The sequence below is a fragment of the Nothobranchius furzeri genome, chromosome 7, assembly GCF_043380555.1.
Source record: "Nothobranchius furzeri strain GRZ-AD chromosome 7, NfurGRZ-RIMD1, whole genome shotgun sequence".
NCBI classification, from domain to species: Eukaryota; Metazoa; Chordata; class Actinopteri; order Cyprinodontiformes; family Nothobranchiidae; genus Nothobranchius; species Nothobranchius furzeri.
Window position 1 is genome coordinate 52,990,454 of NC_091747.1, and position 19,709 is coordinate 53,010,162.

At 43.1% G+C, this 19,709-nt stretch overlaps 1 protein-coding gene across 2 annotated transcripts in view; it reads right to left on the reverse strand.

Annotated features, from left to right (window-relative positions):
- stau2 (staufen double-stranded RNA binding protein 2) overlaps window positions 1-19,709 on the reverse strand; it is a 119,278-nt gene that overhangs the window by 64,077 nt on the left and 35,492 nt on the right. For both annotated transcript variants that reach the window (XM_015955282.3, XM_070553205.1), the window contains exons 7-10: window positions 19,239-19,346; window positions 8,677-8,889; window positions 7,928-8,065; window positions 3,614-3,742 (exon numbers count right to left, since the gene is read on the reverse strand). In XM_015955282.3, coding sequence (XP_015810768.1) covers window positions 3,614-3,742; window positions 7,928-8,065; window positions 8,677-8,889; window positions 19,239-19,346 — 588 coding nt within the window. The remainder of the gene's footprint in view (window positions 1-3,613; window positions 3,743-7,927; window positions 8,066-8,676; window positions 8,890-19,238; window positions 19,347-19,709) is intronic.

The following is a 19,709-nucleotide window of genomic DNA, read 5'->3' on the forward strand; positions in this document are numbered from 1 at the left end:
ATTACTGTCCTCATTCTCTGCCAGCATCACTGATGCAAAGAAAGCTTTCTACACTGACAAAGTTCTCAGCTCTACTGACTCTCAGAAACTATTTTCAACATTCAAAACTCTGCTCAACCCTCCTTCTCCACCTACAACCAACAATCTATCAGCTGACACCTTTGCCTCATTCTTCACTGACAAAGTGGCAGCTATAAGCAAACAGTTTACTCAACTGGCCACTCCTGAACATTCGCTACCACAAACTCTTTCTTGCCCAACCATCTCAAGCCCTACTGCTTCATTTTCCTCTTTTTCCCCTCTCACTGAGAACTGTGTGTCCAAGCTTCTCACGTGCAGCCGCCCTACCACATGCCCTCTCGACCCCATTCCAACTAAGCTGCTCAAGCTATTGCTCCTACAGTAGCCGCAGCAGTCACACATGTGATCAACGCTTCACTGACATCCGGTACATTTCCCACCTCTCTCAAACATGCTCAAGTTAAACCGCTGCTAAAAAAAAACATCTCTTCCTCCAAATCATGTGGAGAACTACCGACCCAGCTCTCTCCTCCCTTTTCTGTCCAAAATCATTGAAAGGGTGGCTTTCAAGCAGATCACAGAATACCTCTCACAAAACTGTCTGCTTGACCCTTACCAATCTGGGTTCAAAAAGGGCCACTCCACTGAAACTGCTCTGTTAACAGTGATAAAAGAAGCTAGAGCGACTGCCAAATCCTCAGTGCTTATCCTGCTCGACTTATCGACTGCATTTGACGCTGTCAACCATGGCTTCCTTTTGTCCACACTCTCTAGCATGGGCATCACAGAGAAAGCACATGCCTGGTTTGAACCGTACCTCACAGGACGATCATTCAGTGTATCTTGGCTTGAACAATCCTCTACCGTGCACCAACTTGCCACAGGAGTCCCCCAGGGCTCTGTACTAGGACCTCTTCTCTTTGCCACATACACCACCTCACTGGGTGAGATCATTCGATCACATGGCTTCTCCTACCACTGCTATGTAGATGACACCCAGCTCTACCTGTCATTTCCACCGGACGACCACACTGTCTCTGCACAAATATCAAACTGTCTCTCTGACATATCAAAATGGATGAAATCCCACCATCTCCAACTCAACCTCTCTAAAACTGAACTACTTGTCATCCCAGCAAAACCATCCATACAGCACAATATCTCAATCCAAAATGACTTCCTATCTCTGGCTCTTTCAAAGGCAGTTCGAAATCTGGGTGTTGTGATTGATGAACACCTGACCTTTAAAGATCATGTTGCCTCTGTTGCTCGTTCATGTCGCTTTGCGCTGTATAACATACGAAAGATTAGACCATACCTAACACAACATGCCACCCAGCTCCTGGTGCAATCTACTGTCATCTCCCACCTCGATTACTGCAATGCCCTTCTAACTGGTCTTCCAGCCTGTACTGTGAGACCTCTTCAAATGGTCCGGAACGCAGCGGCGCGTCTGGTCTTCAATCAGTCAAAAAGAGCACACGTCACCCGGGGTGACTCACCCCTCTGTTACGGTTGCCAGTCTGGCCAAGGAAGAGCTGGAGCCAGGATCACCCAGCTCTGGTGATTGACCGGACACCGCCCCTCCTCCTCCTCCTCCCTTCCAGGCTGCTGAGGAGCACAGCTGAGCTGAATCCATCTGATGACCAACACCTGGGATAAAAGAGCTGTGCATTCAGCAGTCTGGGAGACAGCAGTGCAGGGGTTCTGCTGTTCTCCATGATTCGTTTAGTTTTAACCCATTCGTTTGTTCGTTCGTGCCTTCGTTTTGATGAGTTTAACTTTTAAAGTTTAAACTCTTGAGTTATCCTTTGGGATCTTGTGTTCGTTTGTTTTAAAGGTTAACTTCGTTTGTAGGAATATGATTGACTTTGTTTTTAAACACCTTCGTTTGGTAAACCTAATAAGTTTTAACCAGGTGTTTTAATAGTTGATCATTCGTCTTTTAACGTTAACCTTTTTGAGTTTGTGTGTGTTGCATTATCTTTATGATGCTCGTCGTCTGTTTTGTTAGTTTTTAGAACCTTTTTATAACAATAAAACCCTTTTAATATCCACTGTCCAGTTTTTAGGTTATCCCCATCCTTCACATTTTACCATCTCATGTCGGGGACGTAACATAAATGGGGGCTCGTCCGGGATTTTTGTTCATTGAGCTCCACTGGCTACCGCTAGCAGCACGCATCAAATTCAAATTGCTAACACTAGCATACAAAGTCCGAGATGGTACGGCTCCCATCTGCCTGAATCCTCTTGCAAAGGCTTACGTCTTGGCCCGGCTGCTCCGGTCATCACAGGATCGTCGGCTAGCAGTGTCTACACCACGCTCAGGACAATCCAGACTCTTCTCATGCATCGTTCCACAAATGTGGAATGACCTACCAAGTACTACCACAACAGCGGCTTCCATTTGCTTTGGACAAAAGCGTCTGCTAAATACATAAACATAAACATCTCACCGGTCTCAGTCTCCATGGGGGGGGGGGGGGTCTCCGTGAATTAACTTAATACCAGAACATTTTTGATGAATAATAATTCAGGAAGACGGCGGGAATGAGGAGTAAAATAGTTTACAGGTTTTAAAACAGTTTCCTGCCCAAAATGGGAGACTTGACAGGTGTGACCCTGATCCTGTAGATGAAGGCCTTCACATCACAACTCCGACTCTCCTGATTCGAACTCCACTGACCTCCTCTGTGCATGCGGGCCGCTTTGGGGCCATGAAGCATTCACAATGGAGAGAGTTTGATGTCGCATTTCAGTCATAATGTGAACAGCCACACACACAAAAAAAATCTAATTTACTCAGAAAACCATAATTGAGGATCAAGGCCTGCAGTGTGAACGTAGCCAACGTTGCAGTGAGGGACCACCATGTATTAGATGGGTTTGTTCAGCACATCTTCATGCTTTATCGAATTAAATCATGAATCAAGGCTTTCTTCATTTGATTAGCAGAAATATTTAGGAAAGTGATAATGAAACATAAACCTCGTATTTAAGCGTACATTAATAGGTGGAATCGACCAAAACGTCCCACTGCTCCATCAGCCTGCCTTCATTCTTTGCTCTCAGTTTAAATAATAATTAAACGCAGCATCACACAAATAACTAATGATCTGTCTGGAGAATACCTGACATTCAACACAAAGGTGGGTTATGTAACGTGATCTATATCTGATTCTGCTCCACAGAGCTTAAAACCCGATGAGGTGAACAGAGATGATGGTTGTCTGCAAACACTCAGATCAGAGGAGATGAGGGAGTTTTGTAAAAGGTGAGCAGCAGAAATGACTCTCAGGGTAAATTCATATAAGCATGGTTAAAGGTTGATTACAATTTCATTAGATGGCTTTAAGCAGACTTTCATAAATGTTTAATGTATATCTGCAATGATCAAGGAAAAAAAGAATCACAAGTGGCAAACTTTAGCTCCCTTTGAGTGAAGTGATGACAGTTTAGAGCGGTTTAGAACAACTTACCGTAATCATGATGTAGCATAAACAAATAGTTACAGACACTAACAAAACTAGAGGTTTGTATATAAAACAAATATGAAAAGTAAAAGTTGGCTGAAGGGTGTGGTGAGTACCTCTGAGGGGCTCTGAGGGACAGTGGAGGCCTTGTATCCCAGCTGCAGCAGCATCGCCTCAGCAGCGTTACGCTTGGCCACCTTCTTGTTAGGTCCTGTTCCCGTGGCAACCTCGTTATTCACCTTCACCTGCATGAGCACCCAAGAAACACACAAACAAGCGTCTGTACATGAAATGGAGAATGGGTTTTTGTGGCTTTGCTGATGCATTCTGTGTGACTTTTCTCCCTCCAGCGTTTTGATGCCCGTTCCCTCTCAGCCGAGGGATCTCGCTTTCTGAGCCAAGTCAGCCGCGCAACGTCAAGTGTTTGTTTTTCGGTAATCCCTGAGCATTAAATCTGTCCACGCGAATGTAAGCAGAAATCTCCAAGAGCATATCGGACATTGTCATGTTATGCAAACAGACAATTACACTGTACAAATAACACTCTGGGAGCCGGAGCATGTGAACAGCCAGGCATCGGCGCACTTATTCAAAGTGACCCGACAGGCTTGAGTGCTGCTCTGAATACACGACACAGGCAACGACATACAGTGAGAGCAAACAGCTAAATAAATCACCGAACCACTGAACACTTCCACTTTTTTATTAGCTTTTAAAACAACGATCAGCTCCACTGAAGGTATCTGTTTTAAGGTGGAGTTTGATTCTCAAACTAGAGATGGATTTAAACAAAGGAGATGAAAACAGAGGCTCATTTGAGCCCTGCTGCCTAACAGGGGGAAACAATGTGGAAATTTTAGAAGAGTGAGTGGACTGCACAAAAGAACACACACACACACACACACACACACACACACACACACACACACACACACACACACACACACACACACACACACACGCACACACACGCACACACACAGGGCCTAATGTGTGCATCAAAGAGGCATGGAGAATAGGTTTGAGGCTGAATTACTGCCTGATGCTGAGAGAAGCTCTGTTCCTCATGTGAAAGAAGGGGATTACGAAAGAAAAGACAAAGAGGGCGAGTTTGACTGAGGGATGGGAGAGAGAGGTGAATAAAAGCAGAGATGGACAAAAAAAATTGGAGAATCACAGTTGGGGTGACATGCATTAATAAAAATGGACAAGTCTAATTCAAGTGACGCGGCTAGCACACAAACAATTTAGAAGGTGTACCTTATGTGGAAACACACACGCGCGTGCACACACGCACACACACACATACACACACACACACACACACACACACGCCAACAGCAGGTACACTTAGAAGATCTGCTGCATATTTTTACCACCCATCAGACTTCATGCATTATTCCATCTTAACAAGGTTTTAGAAAAACACATCAACTTGACTTTTATGTACTTAGTAAACAAAAACATCAGATTTACTGATTTCACTTCTCTTCCAAATCCAAAACATGACCAAACTTAAGCCAATCAAGTTTAATTCAATCTAATTTAATTCAGTTTATTTACAAAGCACCAATTAAAGAGTCCTCTCAAGGCACTTCAGGAAGTAAACATTTCCAATTAAACCTACTTATTAGCGCACTGAGTTAAGTTTTTTAAGCCAGTTGGTTACACAACATTTGCACTAAGTAGTGCTTCTATGGCCGTATGCATTGCACTGCTTAAAGTTTATTGTGTAAAAATTGTGACGAGTCCAGTTAAGCCAGTATATCTCTGGAATTGTTGGTGATAAATTCTGAATGGTAATCATGAAGGAGCTCCCAAAATGTCCCCACGAGTTCTGCTCTCGTGTTGTTGGGAAATTTTGAACCAGCTCAAAAAAATTAAACTTATTCAAACGTTATTTTATTATTGTGTTTTAGCTCTGTTGACGGCTTTAACGAGTGAGAGGCATTACTTCCAGAAGTAATCACGGAAGGGATTAAAGTGCAATACATTATTTCCACCTGTAGATGGTGCTCTCTAAGACAAAACATTCCTGCTTTAAACCTTTCATTCTGTAGGAAAAGGCTAATATCTGAGAAAACAAGTCTGCTTAAAAAAGTATGAGAAACAAAAGTGAAACTCAAAAAATGAGAATGTGGAGCAAAAGTCCATTTATGCCAGTAATCCAACTTAGACTGAGAGACCATCTAAAGGCTCAGGAACCCTTTGCAGGTGTTTAGGATCCATTTGCTGATTAGTGTGTGACACTTTGAGTCTAGAATATTGAACCTACAATATTCTAATTGTCTGAGATTTTGAATTTGGGGTTTTCATAAGCTGCAAGTTGCAATCATCACAATTATAACAAACATCTGCCTTTGCATGTAATGAGTCTACCTTTCTTAGTTTAGTTTCTGTGTGTCATAAAAGTCTGAGAAATGCGAGACAACTGTGGGAGGAGTTGGCAACTACATAGCTAATAAAACAAGAGTAGAAAGCAAATAGAAATACGATTAAGACTTATTGACACAAAAGTGCAACAAGAACATTTGCAAAACAGTCAGAATATGTTTGCAATCACAACATGTCTCACGCTGCGACCAATACCTTTAAATAAAACTTGTCCAAAGTGCCAATTTTGTGTGATTCCCACAGACAATGTGCACACTGTCCTCACAATTGTGTGTCACCCCAGTGAGATTCTGGCTATGTCGTTTAAGTGAATGCTGCTGCAGCAGGAGCGTCTCCCTACAACAGCCATATTTCTCCTAGCGCTGCAGAAACCAGACCATGTGCTGTCTTTACTAGCTCCAACAGACAAACTGAAATATAGTAGTATAAAACAGTTGCCTGCTCCACTGAGAGAAAACAGGGCTGTGAAGACGAATGTTCATCTGTTCAGGGGTTTAATGGCACCAATGAAAACACGTAATAAACAGAATATGTTGAGAAGAAAAAGGCAAAGAAGATGAGAGATGAGTGAAACAGAAGGAGGGGACAGCTGGAGAGAAAAGGTATCTCTGGACTTTTTGCCTTTAATTATTTTGGTGACGCTAGCATGACCCAACTGCTGCTGGTGACAGAATTTAGTATTTGTAGCATGTCTCCTACAGTCGCTGTTCAAGTGTCTGATAATGGTTAAATATCAGAATGAAGTCCATTACCTGGGGGATCACACTCCTGAGCCTCCTTGGTAAAGTCTATTCAGGAGTTCTGGAAAGGACGGTCCGACGGATTGTTGATCCTCGGATTCAGGAGGAGCAATGTGGTTTTCGTCCTGGCCGTGGAACACTGGACCAGCTCTATACCCTTAGGGGGTTGCATGGGAGTTCGCTCAACCAATCTATATGTGTTTTGTGGATTTGGAGAAGCCGTTCGACCGTTTCCCTCGGGAAGCCCTTTGGGGGGTACTTTGGTAGTATGGGGTACCAGGCCCATTGATACGGGCTGTTAGGTCCCTGTATACCAGCGGTACTCGATAGGGTCCGGCCATCGCATTTGCTCTGCAGGAGTAGGAACGGCGCTGGTGTGATTTGTGGTTGGTTATATTGCATTTGTGTGTGGGGAGCATGATCTGCCAGCACACTCCATAGACTATAATGGATTCTATTTGAACCAGTGCCGTTTCGCTGCTGATGCATCCAGTGTACAGCAGGGGTCAGGCAAACGCGACCAGACCCCAGAGAAGTGTTCGAAAATGAATGGATGGATAACAGGAAGTGCATATATTTTTAGCCCAACAATAAGCTGTTTTTGTTCCAAATTCTGAAATTTGAGCAATAATAATACATCCAGAGAAAGATTTGGACTTAATGATATAATGGTGTAGTTAAGGTAAGCAAAAGCAAACATCATCCTGATTCTGATTTCGCAGGAGCTAAAATACTCTCAGCATGGAGGATATCGTTCAATATGAGGTGCAGATCTTAGATATACAATATTCCAATGTATTTTTATGGGCCTAAAGTTAGAAAACAGATTTCTGGATCGAATGAGGAAAACAATGTTTATTCCCAGCAGTTGATCATAACAAAGCTTAATTCTGTTTATCTTCATATAAAGACTGCTGATCAAACTCAAATATCAGGAGTTTCAAGAATAAATGGGTAAAGGTTCATGGTCTCTGAAGTCAAGCTGCCTTAAGCTATCAGTACTGGAGCAGGACAGAAAGAGCCCGCTGGATAAGATGTACCAATGAGGAATGGAAACGCTGAAGGGTGCCTAGACACAGAGTCTCAGATTCATAAACTGTGCTTTTTTAATGCAACTGATTTTTACTGAACTGTGCTTTTATCAATAAATCCTTTGAAACTTTAATAAAACACATTGGACCATGTGAGTCTTGAGTTTTGTTTGACCCAACAAACTGTATCCATCCTGCAGGCAAAGGTCACCATCAGGGTCATTGGCAAGCTCCTAGAGAATTAATAAAAAGATGAAACCGTTACCTGCATGACAAACTCTCGACGTCTAGGCATCCCTCTTTCAGAAAGCAGCTGGTACTCTGGTTCCTTCTCTTTCTTGGCCTGTTGGATCTGGGCTAGACGGCTGATGGGGTTCATGCCCTGACCGTAGTCCGGAGCCGTCTGGAAGGGGGGACAAGTAGAATCCATCATCTTCTTGTTTGATTTAAAACCCTTCTCTTATATTTATATAATATTACTGTTTATCACTTGAAGAGACTCAATCTAATAATAAATTACCAATTTATTATACCAGTTCGTCCAACCATTCTACATGAGTTTTATGGATTTATAGAAGGCGTTTGACCAGGTCCCTTGGGAGGCCGTGTGGGGGTTACTTCAGGAGTATGGGGTACCGGGCCTGTTAGGTCCCTGTATGACCGGTGCCAGAGCTCGGTCAATATTGCCGGCAGTAAGTCGGGCTGGTTTCCGGTGAGAGTTGGACTCCGCCAAGGCTGCCCTTCATCACCGATTCTGTTCATAACTTTCATGAGACATTTTCCCTGCCACTACAAGGAACCCTCTGATAAAAAAAACTCCAGATTTTGGCTACATTTGTCAGTTAGATGGAAATGATGCTATCCAAGTGTAATGAGTTCATTTTCATGACATGCAATAAAAATGTCTTTCTAAGAACGCCGTCTCTCAGCATTTAAAAGCACATTATTGTTATAAAGGACTCCATTTTCCCCTAAGATACCACCCCACCCAACCCGTTTGCCTGGCTGCAGCACCTTGAGGATAGTCTTGGTGCGTTTCTTGTAGTGCGTCTTGGGTTTCTCCACGGTGGGTATGAAGGGCAGCTTCTTCAGGTCCTGCAGGATGGTCAGAGCAGCACGCTTCTTCGACAGCTTCTTACTGTTTCCTTCACCCTCAGCAGCAAACTCTCCAACAGTGACTCGGGTCAGGAAGCTTTTCATGTGTGGGGGACCGCTCTCCTTCAACACCTGGGAAAAAATATTGGAACATTCAACAAAATAACAATAAAAAAAAGAAGCAAATAACACAGAAAAGAACATGATTACAAATGAATGTGTGTCTGTGTTTGGTCATTATGTGCAAGCAGCTACACCAGGTGGTCCTAAACATCTGCTCTCTGTGGTCATACAAAAATCTATCCACCCATGTGTGCACACTGGAACACACACACAGACACACAAACGAAAAGTAACATGTTCCTAAATGACAGTCTCTGGTGATGAAGGCTCAGTTTCCTTCCTGCAGTCTTTGGTCACCTGGGAGACCTAAAACAAACACCGGCTGGCGTTAGGTCATGCTTCTGCAATCACATCTACTTCCTATGAAGAACAATGTGTGTGTAGCAGGTGGGGTTCTCTCTAACCTTACATAGGAAAGCATACTGAGGAAAGAATTAGGTTTCACACACTTATTAGGCTCCAGAGTTACATGTTCACTTTTCTGACATGGCTTTTTTCCCCTCAATGTGTGATTAAAAGGAGCCTGAGGCCATACTGATCAATTACGATGGTGTTTCCTTCCCGCTCCATCTAAATCTACTAGCTGTGTGTATTTTGTTGGAATCTCAAGCCCCCTCCCCCCACACTTTCCAGATTTTCTCTACTGCGGTGCAGACAGCACAAATTATAGCAATCAGCCGCAATCTAGTAACAGTTCATTTAAACCCAACGGCCGATAAAACCGATTTAACTGATAAGCGGAAGCGTGAGCATTCCTGAGATACTTCGTACGTCAGCACAAACAACTCCCAGACCTGAAGGAAAGAGCAGGACACTGTGGACACGTCTTTTCTTTTGCTCACAACTACACCCACACTTATTAAACTAGTGGACTGAAATGACTCAATAAGTCCGATTCAGTGATTAAAGAATAAATGGATGTTCAGAAAATGACAAAGTTTGGACCAAAACTGCACATTTGACCAAATAAAGTTGCTAAATTGATCAGTTACTTAAAGAAAATATTATTAGACCAATCTACACTCATCTAGAGGATTATTAGGAACACCACACTAATACAGTGTTTGACCCCCTTTTGCCTTCAGAACTGCCTTAATCCTACATGGCATTGATTCAACAAGGTGCTGAAAGCATTCTGTAGAAATGTTGGCCCATACTGATAGGATAGCATCTTGCAGTTGATGGAGATCTGTGGGATGCACATCCAGGTCACGAAGCTCCCGTTCCACCACATCCCAAAGGTGCTCTATCGGGTTGAGAGCTGGTGACTGCGGGGGCCGTTGTAGTACAGTGAACGCATTGTCATGTTTAAGAAACCAATTTGAAATGATAGGAGCTTCATGACATGGTACACTATCCTGCTGGAAGTAGCCATCAGAGGATGGGTACATGGTGGTCATGAAGGGATGGACATGGTCAGTAACAATGCTCAGGCAGCCCGTGGCATTTAAACAAAGCCCAATTGGCACTAGGGGGCTTAAAGTGTGCCAAAAAACATCCCCCACACCACCACCACCACAAGCCTGCACAGGGGTAACAAGGCATGATGGGTCCATGTTCTCATTCTGCTTACGCCAAATTCTGACTCTACTATTTGAATGTCTCAACAGAAATCGAGACTCATCAGATCAGACATTTTTCCAGTCTTCAACTGTCCAATTTTGGTAAGCTGGTGCAAAATGTAGCCTCTTTCACCTATTTGTAGTGGAGATGAGTGGTACCCTGTGGGGTCTTCTGCTGTTGTAGCCCATCCGCCTCAAGGTTATGTGTGTTGTGGCTTCACAAATGCCTTGCTGCATTCCTCAGTTGTAACGAGTGGTTATTTCAGTCAAAGTTGCTCTTCTATCAGCCTGAATTAGTCGGCCCATTTTTCTCTGACCTCTAGCATCAACAAGGCATTTTCGCCCACAGGACTGCCGCATACTAGATGTTTTTCCCTTTTCACACTATTCTTTGTAAACCCTAGAAATGGTTGTGGGTGAAAATCCCAGCAACTGAGCAGATTGTGAAATATTCAGACTGGCCCGTCTGGCACCAACAACCATGCCACGCTCAAAATTGCTTAAATCACCTTTCTTTCCCATTCTGACATTCAGTTTGGAGTTTAGGAGATTGTCTTGACCAGGACCACACCCCTAAATGCATTGAAGCGACTGCCATGAGATTGGTTGATTAGATAATTGCATTAAGAAGTTGAACAGGTGTTCCTAATAATCCTTTAGGTGAGTGTAAATTACAATTATGTTTTTTATTTGGCAGCTGCTTTTATCCAAAGTACCTTACAACTGTGGATGTAACAATGCAGTCAATTGAAACCGCACTAATTACAGGAGATTGCAATAATCATTCATTCACTGAGACATCAGCATTTCTGCTCTGAGTTCAACTACATGGAATGAAAAGGATGTATGAGGCAGGAAAGCCTAGGAGCTTCTAGCCAAACTCCTGGGACCTACTCTGGTCTTGCTCATCACCACAGAAAGGAAATGAAACATGTCAGCTTCTCGTAGAAAGTAACAACTAGTGGGAGTGGACACATGCAATCTCTAAACTGATGGCAACGCTCATCACTGACAGAATTATGTCACTTGGAGGACACAGATACATGCTTGGCTTGTGCGTCACAAAGAACATGTGTTAGTGCTCAGCTCGAAGTGAGCGAGGCAGAAACTGTCATAAACGAGGCTTCATCCACAGTTGGATTCAAACAAAAACTCATTTTCTTCAAGGTAAACACTTTCTTGGTTCAGTTTTGCTAAATTAAAGCATCCTCGTAGGCGACTGGCTGAGATATTTGTCACGTGACTGAGCTTCTCATAGTTTGATTTTGATACAGGTCATTGTTTAGTTGTTTGGCAACAAGAAGAGACTCCAAGAAGTTCCTAATCCTGGCCAAGAAATAGTTTGACGCACAAAAACTCCTTTAAACAGCTAATTATTGAGGGTAAACTTTAGTATTTGTCTGGTTTAAACATGAAGTATGTTGTTAATTATTAATGTAGTTAATAGATGATATTATTGGGATCTCATCACAGTAACAATTTAACCTTGAGCACGATGAAAAAAAGAGTTTCATTTCACCTACTCAATCACATGATAACTTGACACATATGTTCCCTTGTTAGCACACCAGCGCTGCTTGTAGTCAATGGAAAAACTGTGATTGAACACCAAGGTGTACAGAGATGGATCAAAATGCCATTTCAATAATATTATTTTCCTAATTCTATAATCTTTTTACATTTTAACCTGTTGTGTCTTTAGTCAAAAGTGTAACTGCTGCATGCCTACAGGGGACCTCTTCTCCTCAGCTCACCATACCAATCTCCCTACAGCTCTGAACACAGAGGCTACTGTGGCCACTGTTTAGCCCATTTTACAAAACACAACAAGCTGGCAAATCAGTGTAATACTGCTGCCACGGTGAGTCTTATGAAAGTGCCGTGGCGGCATGGCAATACGGGAATTTTGGTAGTAATATTGCCGTATTGTCGGTCTTGTGAATGCATATTAAGCCTTGGTGCAACAGATGGTGGTGTCATGATTACGTGGGGAGTTACTACTGAGCTATGGTCGGCAACTATATTGAAAATTGACAGTAAGCACGGGCAGTAACTAGCTTTTTTAACAGATTCACTTGAGATGATAAACTGGAGTGATGTAAACAGGGTCCGAAATTCAATTTTTTACTCACCGGCCAAGTTGGCTGGTAGATGATGAAAATCTACCGGCCAAGCATATCTTTTACCGGCCAAAATTCTAAATGATTTAGATCCACCTAAAGCATGTTATTCTATATTATGCTGATTCCAAACAGAGTGACAAAATAATTAAAACATCAATTAATAAAAAAAACAACTCTTTTGTCATTTTTACTATTTATTTATTTATTTTTAGAGATGTTTTTATGAACTCTTTCATTGAAATCTAGTCAGACTCCTTGTTTTCTCTGTCCATGATGTCTGGCCTCCTGCTTCTGACGCCGTCTTTGTGCCAAAGCGTTACAGCCTCATTTGGTTCATAGTCCTTGATCTCTGGAGAACACAGCTGCACCATGAGAATATCTGAAAGTGTGTCAGGGCTAGGGTTGTCACGGTAACCAGTGTAGCGGTAAACCCCGGTAAAAAAGTTGACAATAATAACCGTCTTGTTTTTAAAAAAAATTATCTCGGTGGATTACCGTGGCTGCGGTGTAGGCGCGGTGACCCTTACCAGCCACCGTATCATCTGCAGAAGTTGCCGGCGGCACATGCGCACTTTGTTGTTTACGACCAAAACTTTCTTTAAGCTAAAGCTGAAATAATGGCAGGAGGAGACGGCAGCGCTCGGGACATTTATTATCCCTCAAAGAAGACAAAGTCGGAAGTATGGACATTTTTTGGATATTTGAAGAATGCCGAGGGACAGTTGTCTGTGAAAGGCAGCAACGCTATGTGGCCATCATAATATAGCCATTGTCTCACGACTCCGCCGTCTCCGGTTCGCCACTTTTCACAAAATCTTCTGGTTGCCACTGGTCCTGGTGGTTTTTCTTCCAGTTCGACGAGTTTTCTTTTGGAAGGCTGGCTGACTCCAGTTAAAAACCGCCACATTTCACCGCTAATTTTAACACGAAGCTAACTGCTAACTTGATAGACTGATTGAATGGGATAGGTGGAAATGACGTTGGATGCGGCATTCACGTTTCGCGTATGTTTGCGTACGTTGCATGCAGGCGGGAGGAGTATCAGAAATCCATGGAAGATGACTGATAAACATAACTAATTTGGTGCAAACATTTACTCGCCAGGTGGCAGGTAGAGCTCAAAAATTTACTCGCCAATTGGAGCAATTTGCTCGCATTTGGCGAGTGGCGAGTGTTAATTTCGGACCCTGGATATAGAGCTTGAGGAGCTTCAATCTGGTAGAGCTGGAGCTCAGATCACCAGAAACTGCACAGGGACTGTGAGTGACAGCCATCTTTTGGAGCGGGTTGTCCAAAAAACCTAATGAGCGCAGCTTCAATCACAATCAAAAGCAAATTATATCCACGATAAATGGAAGTCTGCGACAGCACACGCTGCCCCCCATACCCCCTTAATACCACCATTGCTAATCTTTTGTAAAAAGGCCCCGCCACGGCCCGACCATTTCTAAGCGACCTAAGGCTCCGTGATGCCGACACAGTGTTGAGAAATATCGTTAGTCAATTTTTTTGAGAGGTAATATTTTGAGGTCTTTCTTCCACTTCATGCTATGAATCACAAAAAAGACTGCCAGAAAGAGTATATCTGTGCTACATATACCCCTGCCTTTGCCTCAGATTGGTGGCAGACAAGCTGCCTTTAGTCTCCTGGCAGACGATGCAAAATCTACACCACACCGATGGGATTTCAGCATTCCATTCACCTACAAGCAAGACGCACACACAAACATGCAAACAAACACACTAACACAACCGTCTACCACCCAATGACGAGGAGATCAGGTTGAACACAGAAAACCTTCTGTAATTTCCCCCAGTCCTTTTTTCTTCATCTTTTCTTATTTAAACATGGGAGGCCTTCTCTTCGGCTTCTCACTGAGACATCAATACCCTGAGCAGAGTGAGGATCTGGGCATGTAAGGACTCAGGTACTCTAGAAGACAAGGCTATGGGAGCAGGGGAGGACAATAGTGAGGACTAGTGAAGGGAAGAAAGAGTCTTTTGTGACAAAAGGTGGATGGACATGTCCTGAGGGAAACTGCTCCTTGTACGATGGGTGGTTCTTGGCCCAGTACCTTCTTCTATGTCCTTCCCAGTAAGGCATCCCCCAATCCAGTGCACACGCTGTGATTTATAGATTGGTTCTTCTTTGATGCTGACATTTGTTTGATATTGCCTGACAGGGGGATTAAATGAGCCAACTGGCTCTTGGGGTGGTGGTGACCCTCGTAGTAGCAGAGTGATGAGAAAGCTGACGCTCGATTCATGGGTGATTTCATGCCTCGGTGAGAGGAGGGACGAAATGATGTAAAAACATATCTGATGTTCAAGGTGTTCACTTGAAAGAAAGAACTGTTAGTGTTCTGCATAGAAAATGTGCAATTATGTGTGCCGGTACAAAATTTTGATTGGGGTTTTTTAGGTGTACAATTTCTACTCAGAACATCAAAAGGAAAAGAGACGTGGTTTACGAAGAGGACGAAAATTTTATTCCACAGGCTGTTCATTTCAATAAATTGTTTTCCTTTCCTTCAGGATGGATTGAAATTAGTTGTGCTCTACTTCCTTGTTTCAAGATCTTAACATCAGTTAACTGGAGTTCCTTTGCCACAACACTCCTCCAGTAATTCCCATCGGTACCATCATCAAATAACTACTCTGCTCCTCCTAAGAAGCAATACGAGACAGCTTAAATGTCATGTTTTGGCAAACTTGACTTGATAGCGCCCAGCCCATTCCCCAGATTAGCATACTTTGCTATCATCCTGTTATTCAATCTTGGCTGTGGGGATGTGCAGTAGTGCAGTGCATACCAAGCATAGAAGCCTGGTGCTTATTTGAGTACCTCATTGTAAAATGTATGAGCAGAATCCTTAATCAAATTCTTCTTAAGATCAGCAAGAAAAGCTTGCAAATAATTGCAGACGAACAGCTGTACGCAATTCCTGCGTTATTAAATCACACCCTTACTAGAAATGTGTTAAGGTGAATTGAAAACATATCCCACATCCTACAAATGCACATTTTGCTGTATATTGTTAAGGCAAAGTACCTTATATACATAAGCCGGCTGATCTGTGACATTTTAGGGTTAATCATGGCAACTAGGTCTAGAAAACGCAACTTCACTTGGACTGAAACCGAGGCATGGAAAAGTGTTTTATTGCCCTCAAGTTGAACAGCGTAGTTGCAAGGGTGAAGGCTGTTAGGGCGATGAAGAGGTCTGTGGTGGACATAAAAAAAAGAAGTCATCACACCTGAAGGTGAAGGCACAGAGGAAGATGGCCTGTCATAACTAGAGTGTGTCTGCCACAGGAGGGGGCACATCCAACATTTAATTCAACCCAGATGGGCATTAGGCTGAAAATGTCACATATTCTGTATGAAACAAATATCAGCCTATTGGCTAATTCCTGCAGGAATGAGAATGGTCAACCGCTGCAGGTGTGCCGGGATTGAACTGTGCCTGCAGGTCAGTTGAACAAACACCAGGCCTAGTTCAGCACATACAGGGTTTCCCCCAGCACGTTAAGAGCCTGACGGCCCGCCAGGTTTCGCTTGGCCACCCACCAGACTAAGCGTCATGCCCCGCCCCCTTCCCCGACCCTACAGTGTCCGCTGACACGAACGGCGCAACGAAACTAGAGCCATCCATCCGCTGATACTGGTGAGAAACGGCAGCGGAACATGTGCCACCCCCCCACCCCCGCAGGAGCACTGAGGCAAGGAACGTGCTACTACCCCCCCCCCCTCCCCCCCCCCGCCTCTGACAGCCGAATCCGCCAGGCTTAACTCATTTTCTAGGGGAAACCCTGACATAGATCTAAATCGGCTGTTTAGTCAGTTATCATCACGGGCCAAGAAATCTTTGTGGACTCTAAAAACTCATCATTGGCATGATCTTTACAAAGTGCCATTGCATCCATTGTGAAGCATTATACACGAGTGTCACAGCAGTCTATGTACTCAGTAATCACATGAATTGATATGCATCTCATCATAATTAATGCACAAATAAGTGCAACTGCTATATGAAAATACTGTGATATAACTCTTAAATGCAAAGCATTTTCATTCATATTCTCATTTTTACTTAGTTCAAAGGCGACGGTGGGAGCTGACTGTTGGTGCAGCATGTGTGTGTGTGTGTGTGTGTGTGTGTGTGTGTGTGTGTGTGTGTGTGTGTGTGTGTGTGTGTGTGTGTGTGTGTGTGTGTGTGTGTGTGTGTGTGTGAGTGTGTGAGCCTACAACTCACTGGGCAGCAGTAGCTCAACAGGTTGAGTGGGTTGTCCAGTAATCGGAAGGTTGCAGGTTCGATCCTGGCTCCGGACAGAGAATTGTGCTGTTGTGTCCTTGGGCAAGACACTTAACCCTTAAGCCTGCTGGTGGAGGGCGGAGGGACCGGTGGCGCCTGTGCTCGGCAGCCTCGCCTCTGTCCGTGTGCCCCAGGGCAGCTGTGGCTACATCGTAGCTCATCACCATCAGTGTGTGAATGTGTGTGTGGATGGATGAATGATACACTGTAGTGTAAAGCGCTTTGGAGTCCTTACTCTGAGAGGCGCTGTACAAGTGCGGATCATTTATCTCTCATTTTACAAATCTTAATAGGGCTGAAATTCAGCATTTTGCAATCTCACTGGATGTGTTGCCAGTTTACCCATCTCCACAATGTCAGCAGGCGCAATGGTCAGCATTTGCAGAAAGTTACATTTATTTTCCCATCACAAAGATTGTGTAGAAAGTAGGGCTGGGCAATAAATCAAAAACTTATTGTTATCGAAATTTCTGAGTCTTATCGAGAAAAATGTTCCCATGTCAATAAATATGATAATGAAAAAATGAAAAGATGTGTGTTGGTTGGCAATGTTCATGTCCCTTAAAGAAGCTGTACCACCTTGAGTCACTAAAATTGTGACTCAACGTGATACATGTGACAGCCCCATCTAGTGGACAATTTTGTCTCTGCGCATACCTGTAGTTATCGTCCATTTATCGTTATCAAGGTGAAATCTTCAATATATCGTGATATTGATTTTAGGCGATATCGCCCAGCCCTAGTAGAAAGTGACTTACGCAACTTTTAGACCCTGTGAGAAATCAATAATTACCCAGAGGTTAACATGCTTTCAATTTGGAGAAACAGAATGATTTGTGATGATAAAGCCAAGTTTCTCAGACTTGTTTTTCTCCACAATCAAGTTAGGCCTCAAACTTTTATAGCTGCGTGCACACAGTGGATTTTTTACACCACATCACTTTATTATCAGAGAGCTACGCTGGCTGGGTCTGTTTATATTGGAAAACATGGTACGATGATGGAGGTCAACAAACCAGGCTGGAGCAGAATTGTTGAATTAGTGGTCGAAAGATCATAAGAAAAAGACAAAATGTTAAAAAGGTAGGGAAGGTCACTGATTTACTCATCAGCTGGCTGTGATAAACATTCAGACACCAGTATGGCTGTAACCCGCTTTCAGTTTCTAAATTTAATGGACTGAAAATAAAATTGGTGTAATTCCAGATAGTGCCAAAGACATAACAGATGATTAATCGCCACAGCCCAGATTTAGCAGGATAAAATCATTAACTCCAGTTCCAGGATGGCCTGACCTGTCCTGCTCTGATGAGCAAATTCATTTCTGAACAATGTAAAGGGAAATTGGAGGATTTAACAGATTTCCTCCATCATTTCCCAAATGTTTTAGCTCTTATAACGAAACCATGCTTACGTCTGCCTCCCACCCATTTCCCCTCCACACACAACCGTCCTATGTGTGAATTTGGGAGTGGTGGAGGTGGAAGGGAGGTCTGAGGGAGGAGGGAGGGGAAACTCAGTGTAAACTGAGCTTTGCTGGTTTTTGGCCCCTTATTGAGTACAGCAGAAGAAGAAGAAGAACGGGTGGTGGGTGGGAGAGAGAGTATTGGATGAGTCAGCAAAGATACGGTAAACGCCAAGAAAGACAGAGCAGGTCAAACGAGGACACATTGAAACTACACAGGCTCTGAAGGTTGATGGAAAATCGGCCTTCCTCTTCTTTTCTTCTGATTGGTTTTATGTTTACAGAAAAGAATCAAGGAAGTTTTCATGTGTTGTTTTTGAGATTATCTCTACTCAATTTAATGTCTGTAAGAAAATGGCAAAGCAGAAACTATAAGAGAGATGACTGTACACTTGTGAGTTTTATCCAGGTCACTGTTAATGTCATGCTTTATGAGGTTGCGCAACACAGAAATGATGTTTAGCAGGTGACTGAATGATGTTCATAGAATCCCAGGAAGTCTAACTCATGATGAACGCATCCGGAGGAAAGACAACTCTCCTTTTCTTTTGAGCAGAAAAAATTACAAATCAATTTTGTGATTACCTAAACCCAGAAACTTTTTTTATTATAATAATTATTTTATAAGTTGTCTCAGACTCGAACATAATCTTATCTTTCCATGCAGCTACGGCAAACTTTCAGTTCAGTAAAAATTCACAGATTGAAATTCTTCAGCTTGGAAAACATGATTCCTAATAACACATTATCCAAGCAGAAGGCCTTACCTTCATCCCACATTAACTCTGAGTTATGATTCATGGTAATTCACCGGTAATACTGACATCACATGACCTAATTCTGGTAAATAAGTAGTTCAGTGTAATGTTTGACCACTGCTTCCTGTTTCTTACCTCAAAATTAACAGACAAGTTCCTCTTGAGAGCGATTTCATAAACCAGGCTGATCTCTGATTTACTTGCATCAGTTCCTTCCTGAACCTCTGTTTTCTCCTCAGGGCTCTAGGAGAAAACATACAGGATTTCAAATAAGTCATCAAATAAAATGTATGACATATTTCTTTGGTGATCTGTAAAAAAAAAACAGACAAATGGCAGCAATATAAGTGGCAACCATGCTAAACTAGCCACATATCTATTATTGAGTCTGTATGTCTTATCCAGATTTGGCCTCCTGGAAAACAGCTTAATACCATGTAATCTGGTGTAGCACCTCCGAGGCTATGGCTCTCGAGCGGAAAAGGGTGGATTGCCAACTCCACGTGTGTGTGTGTGTGTGTGTGTGTGTGTGTGTGGGGGGGGGGGGGGCGGCATCATGTGGTCAAATTTGGATACTGCAGTCCATTTTTATAAACAAAAGGTGAC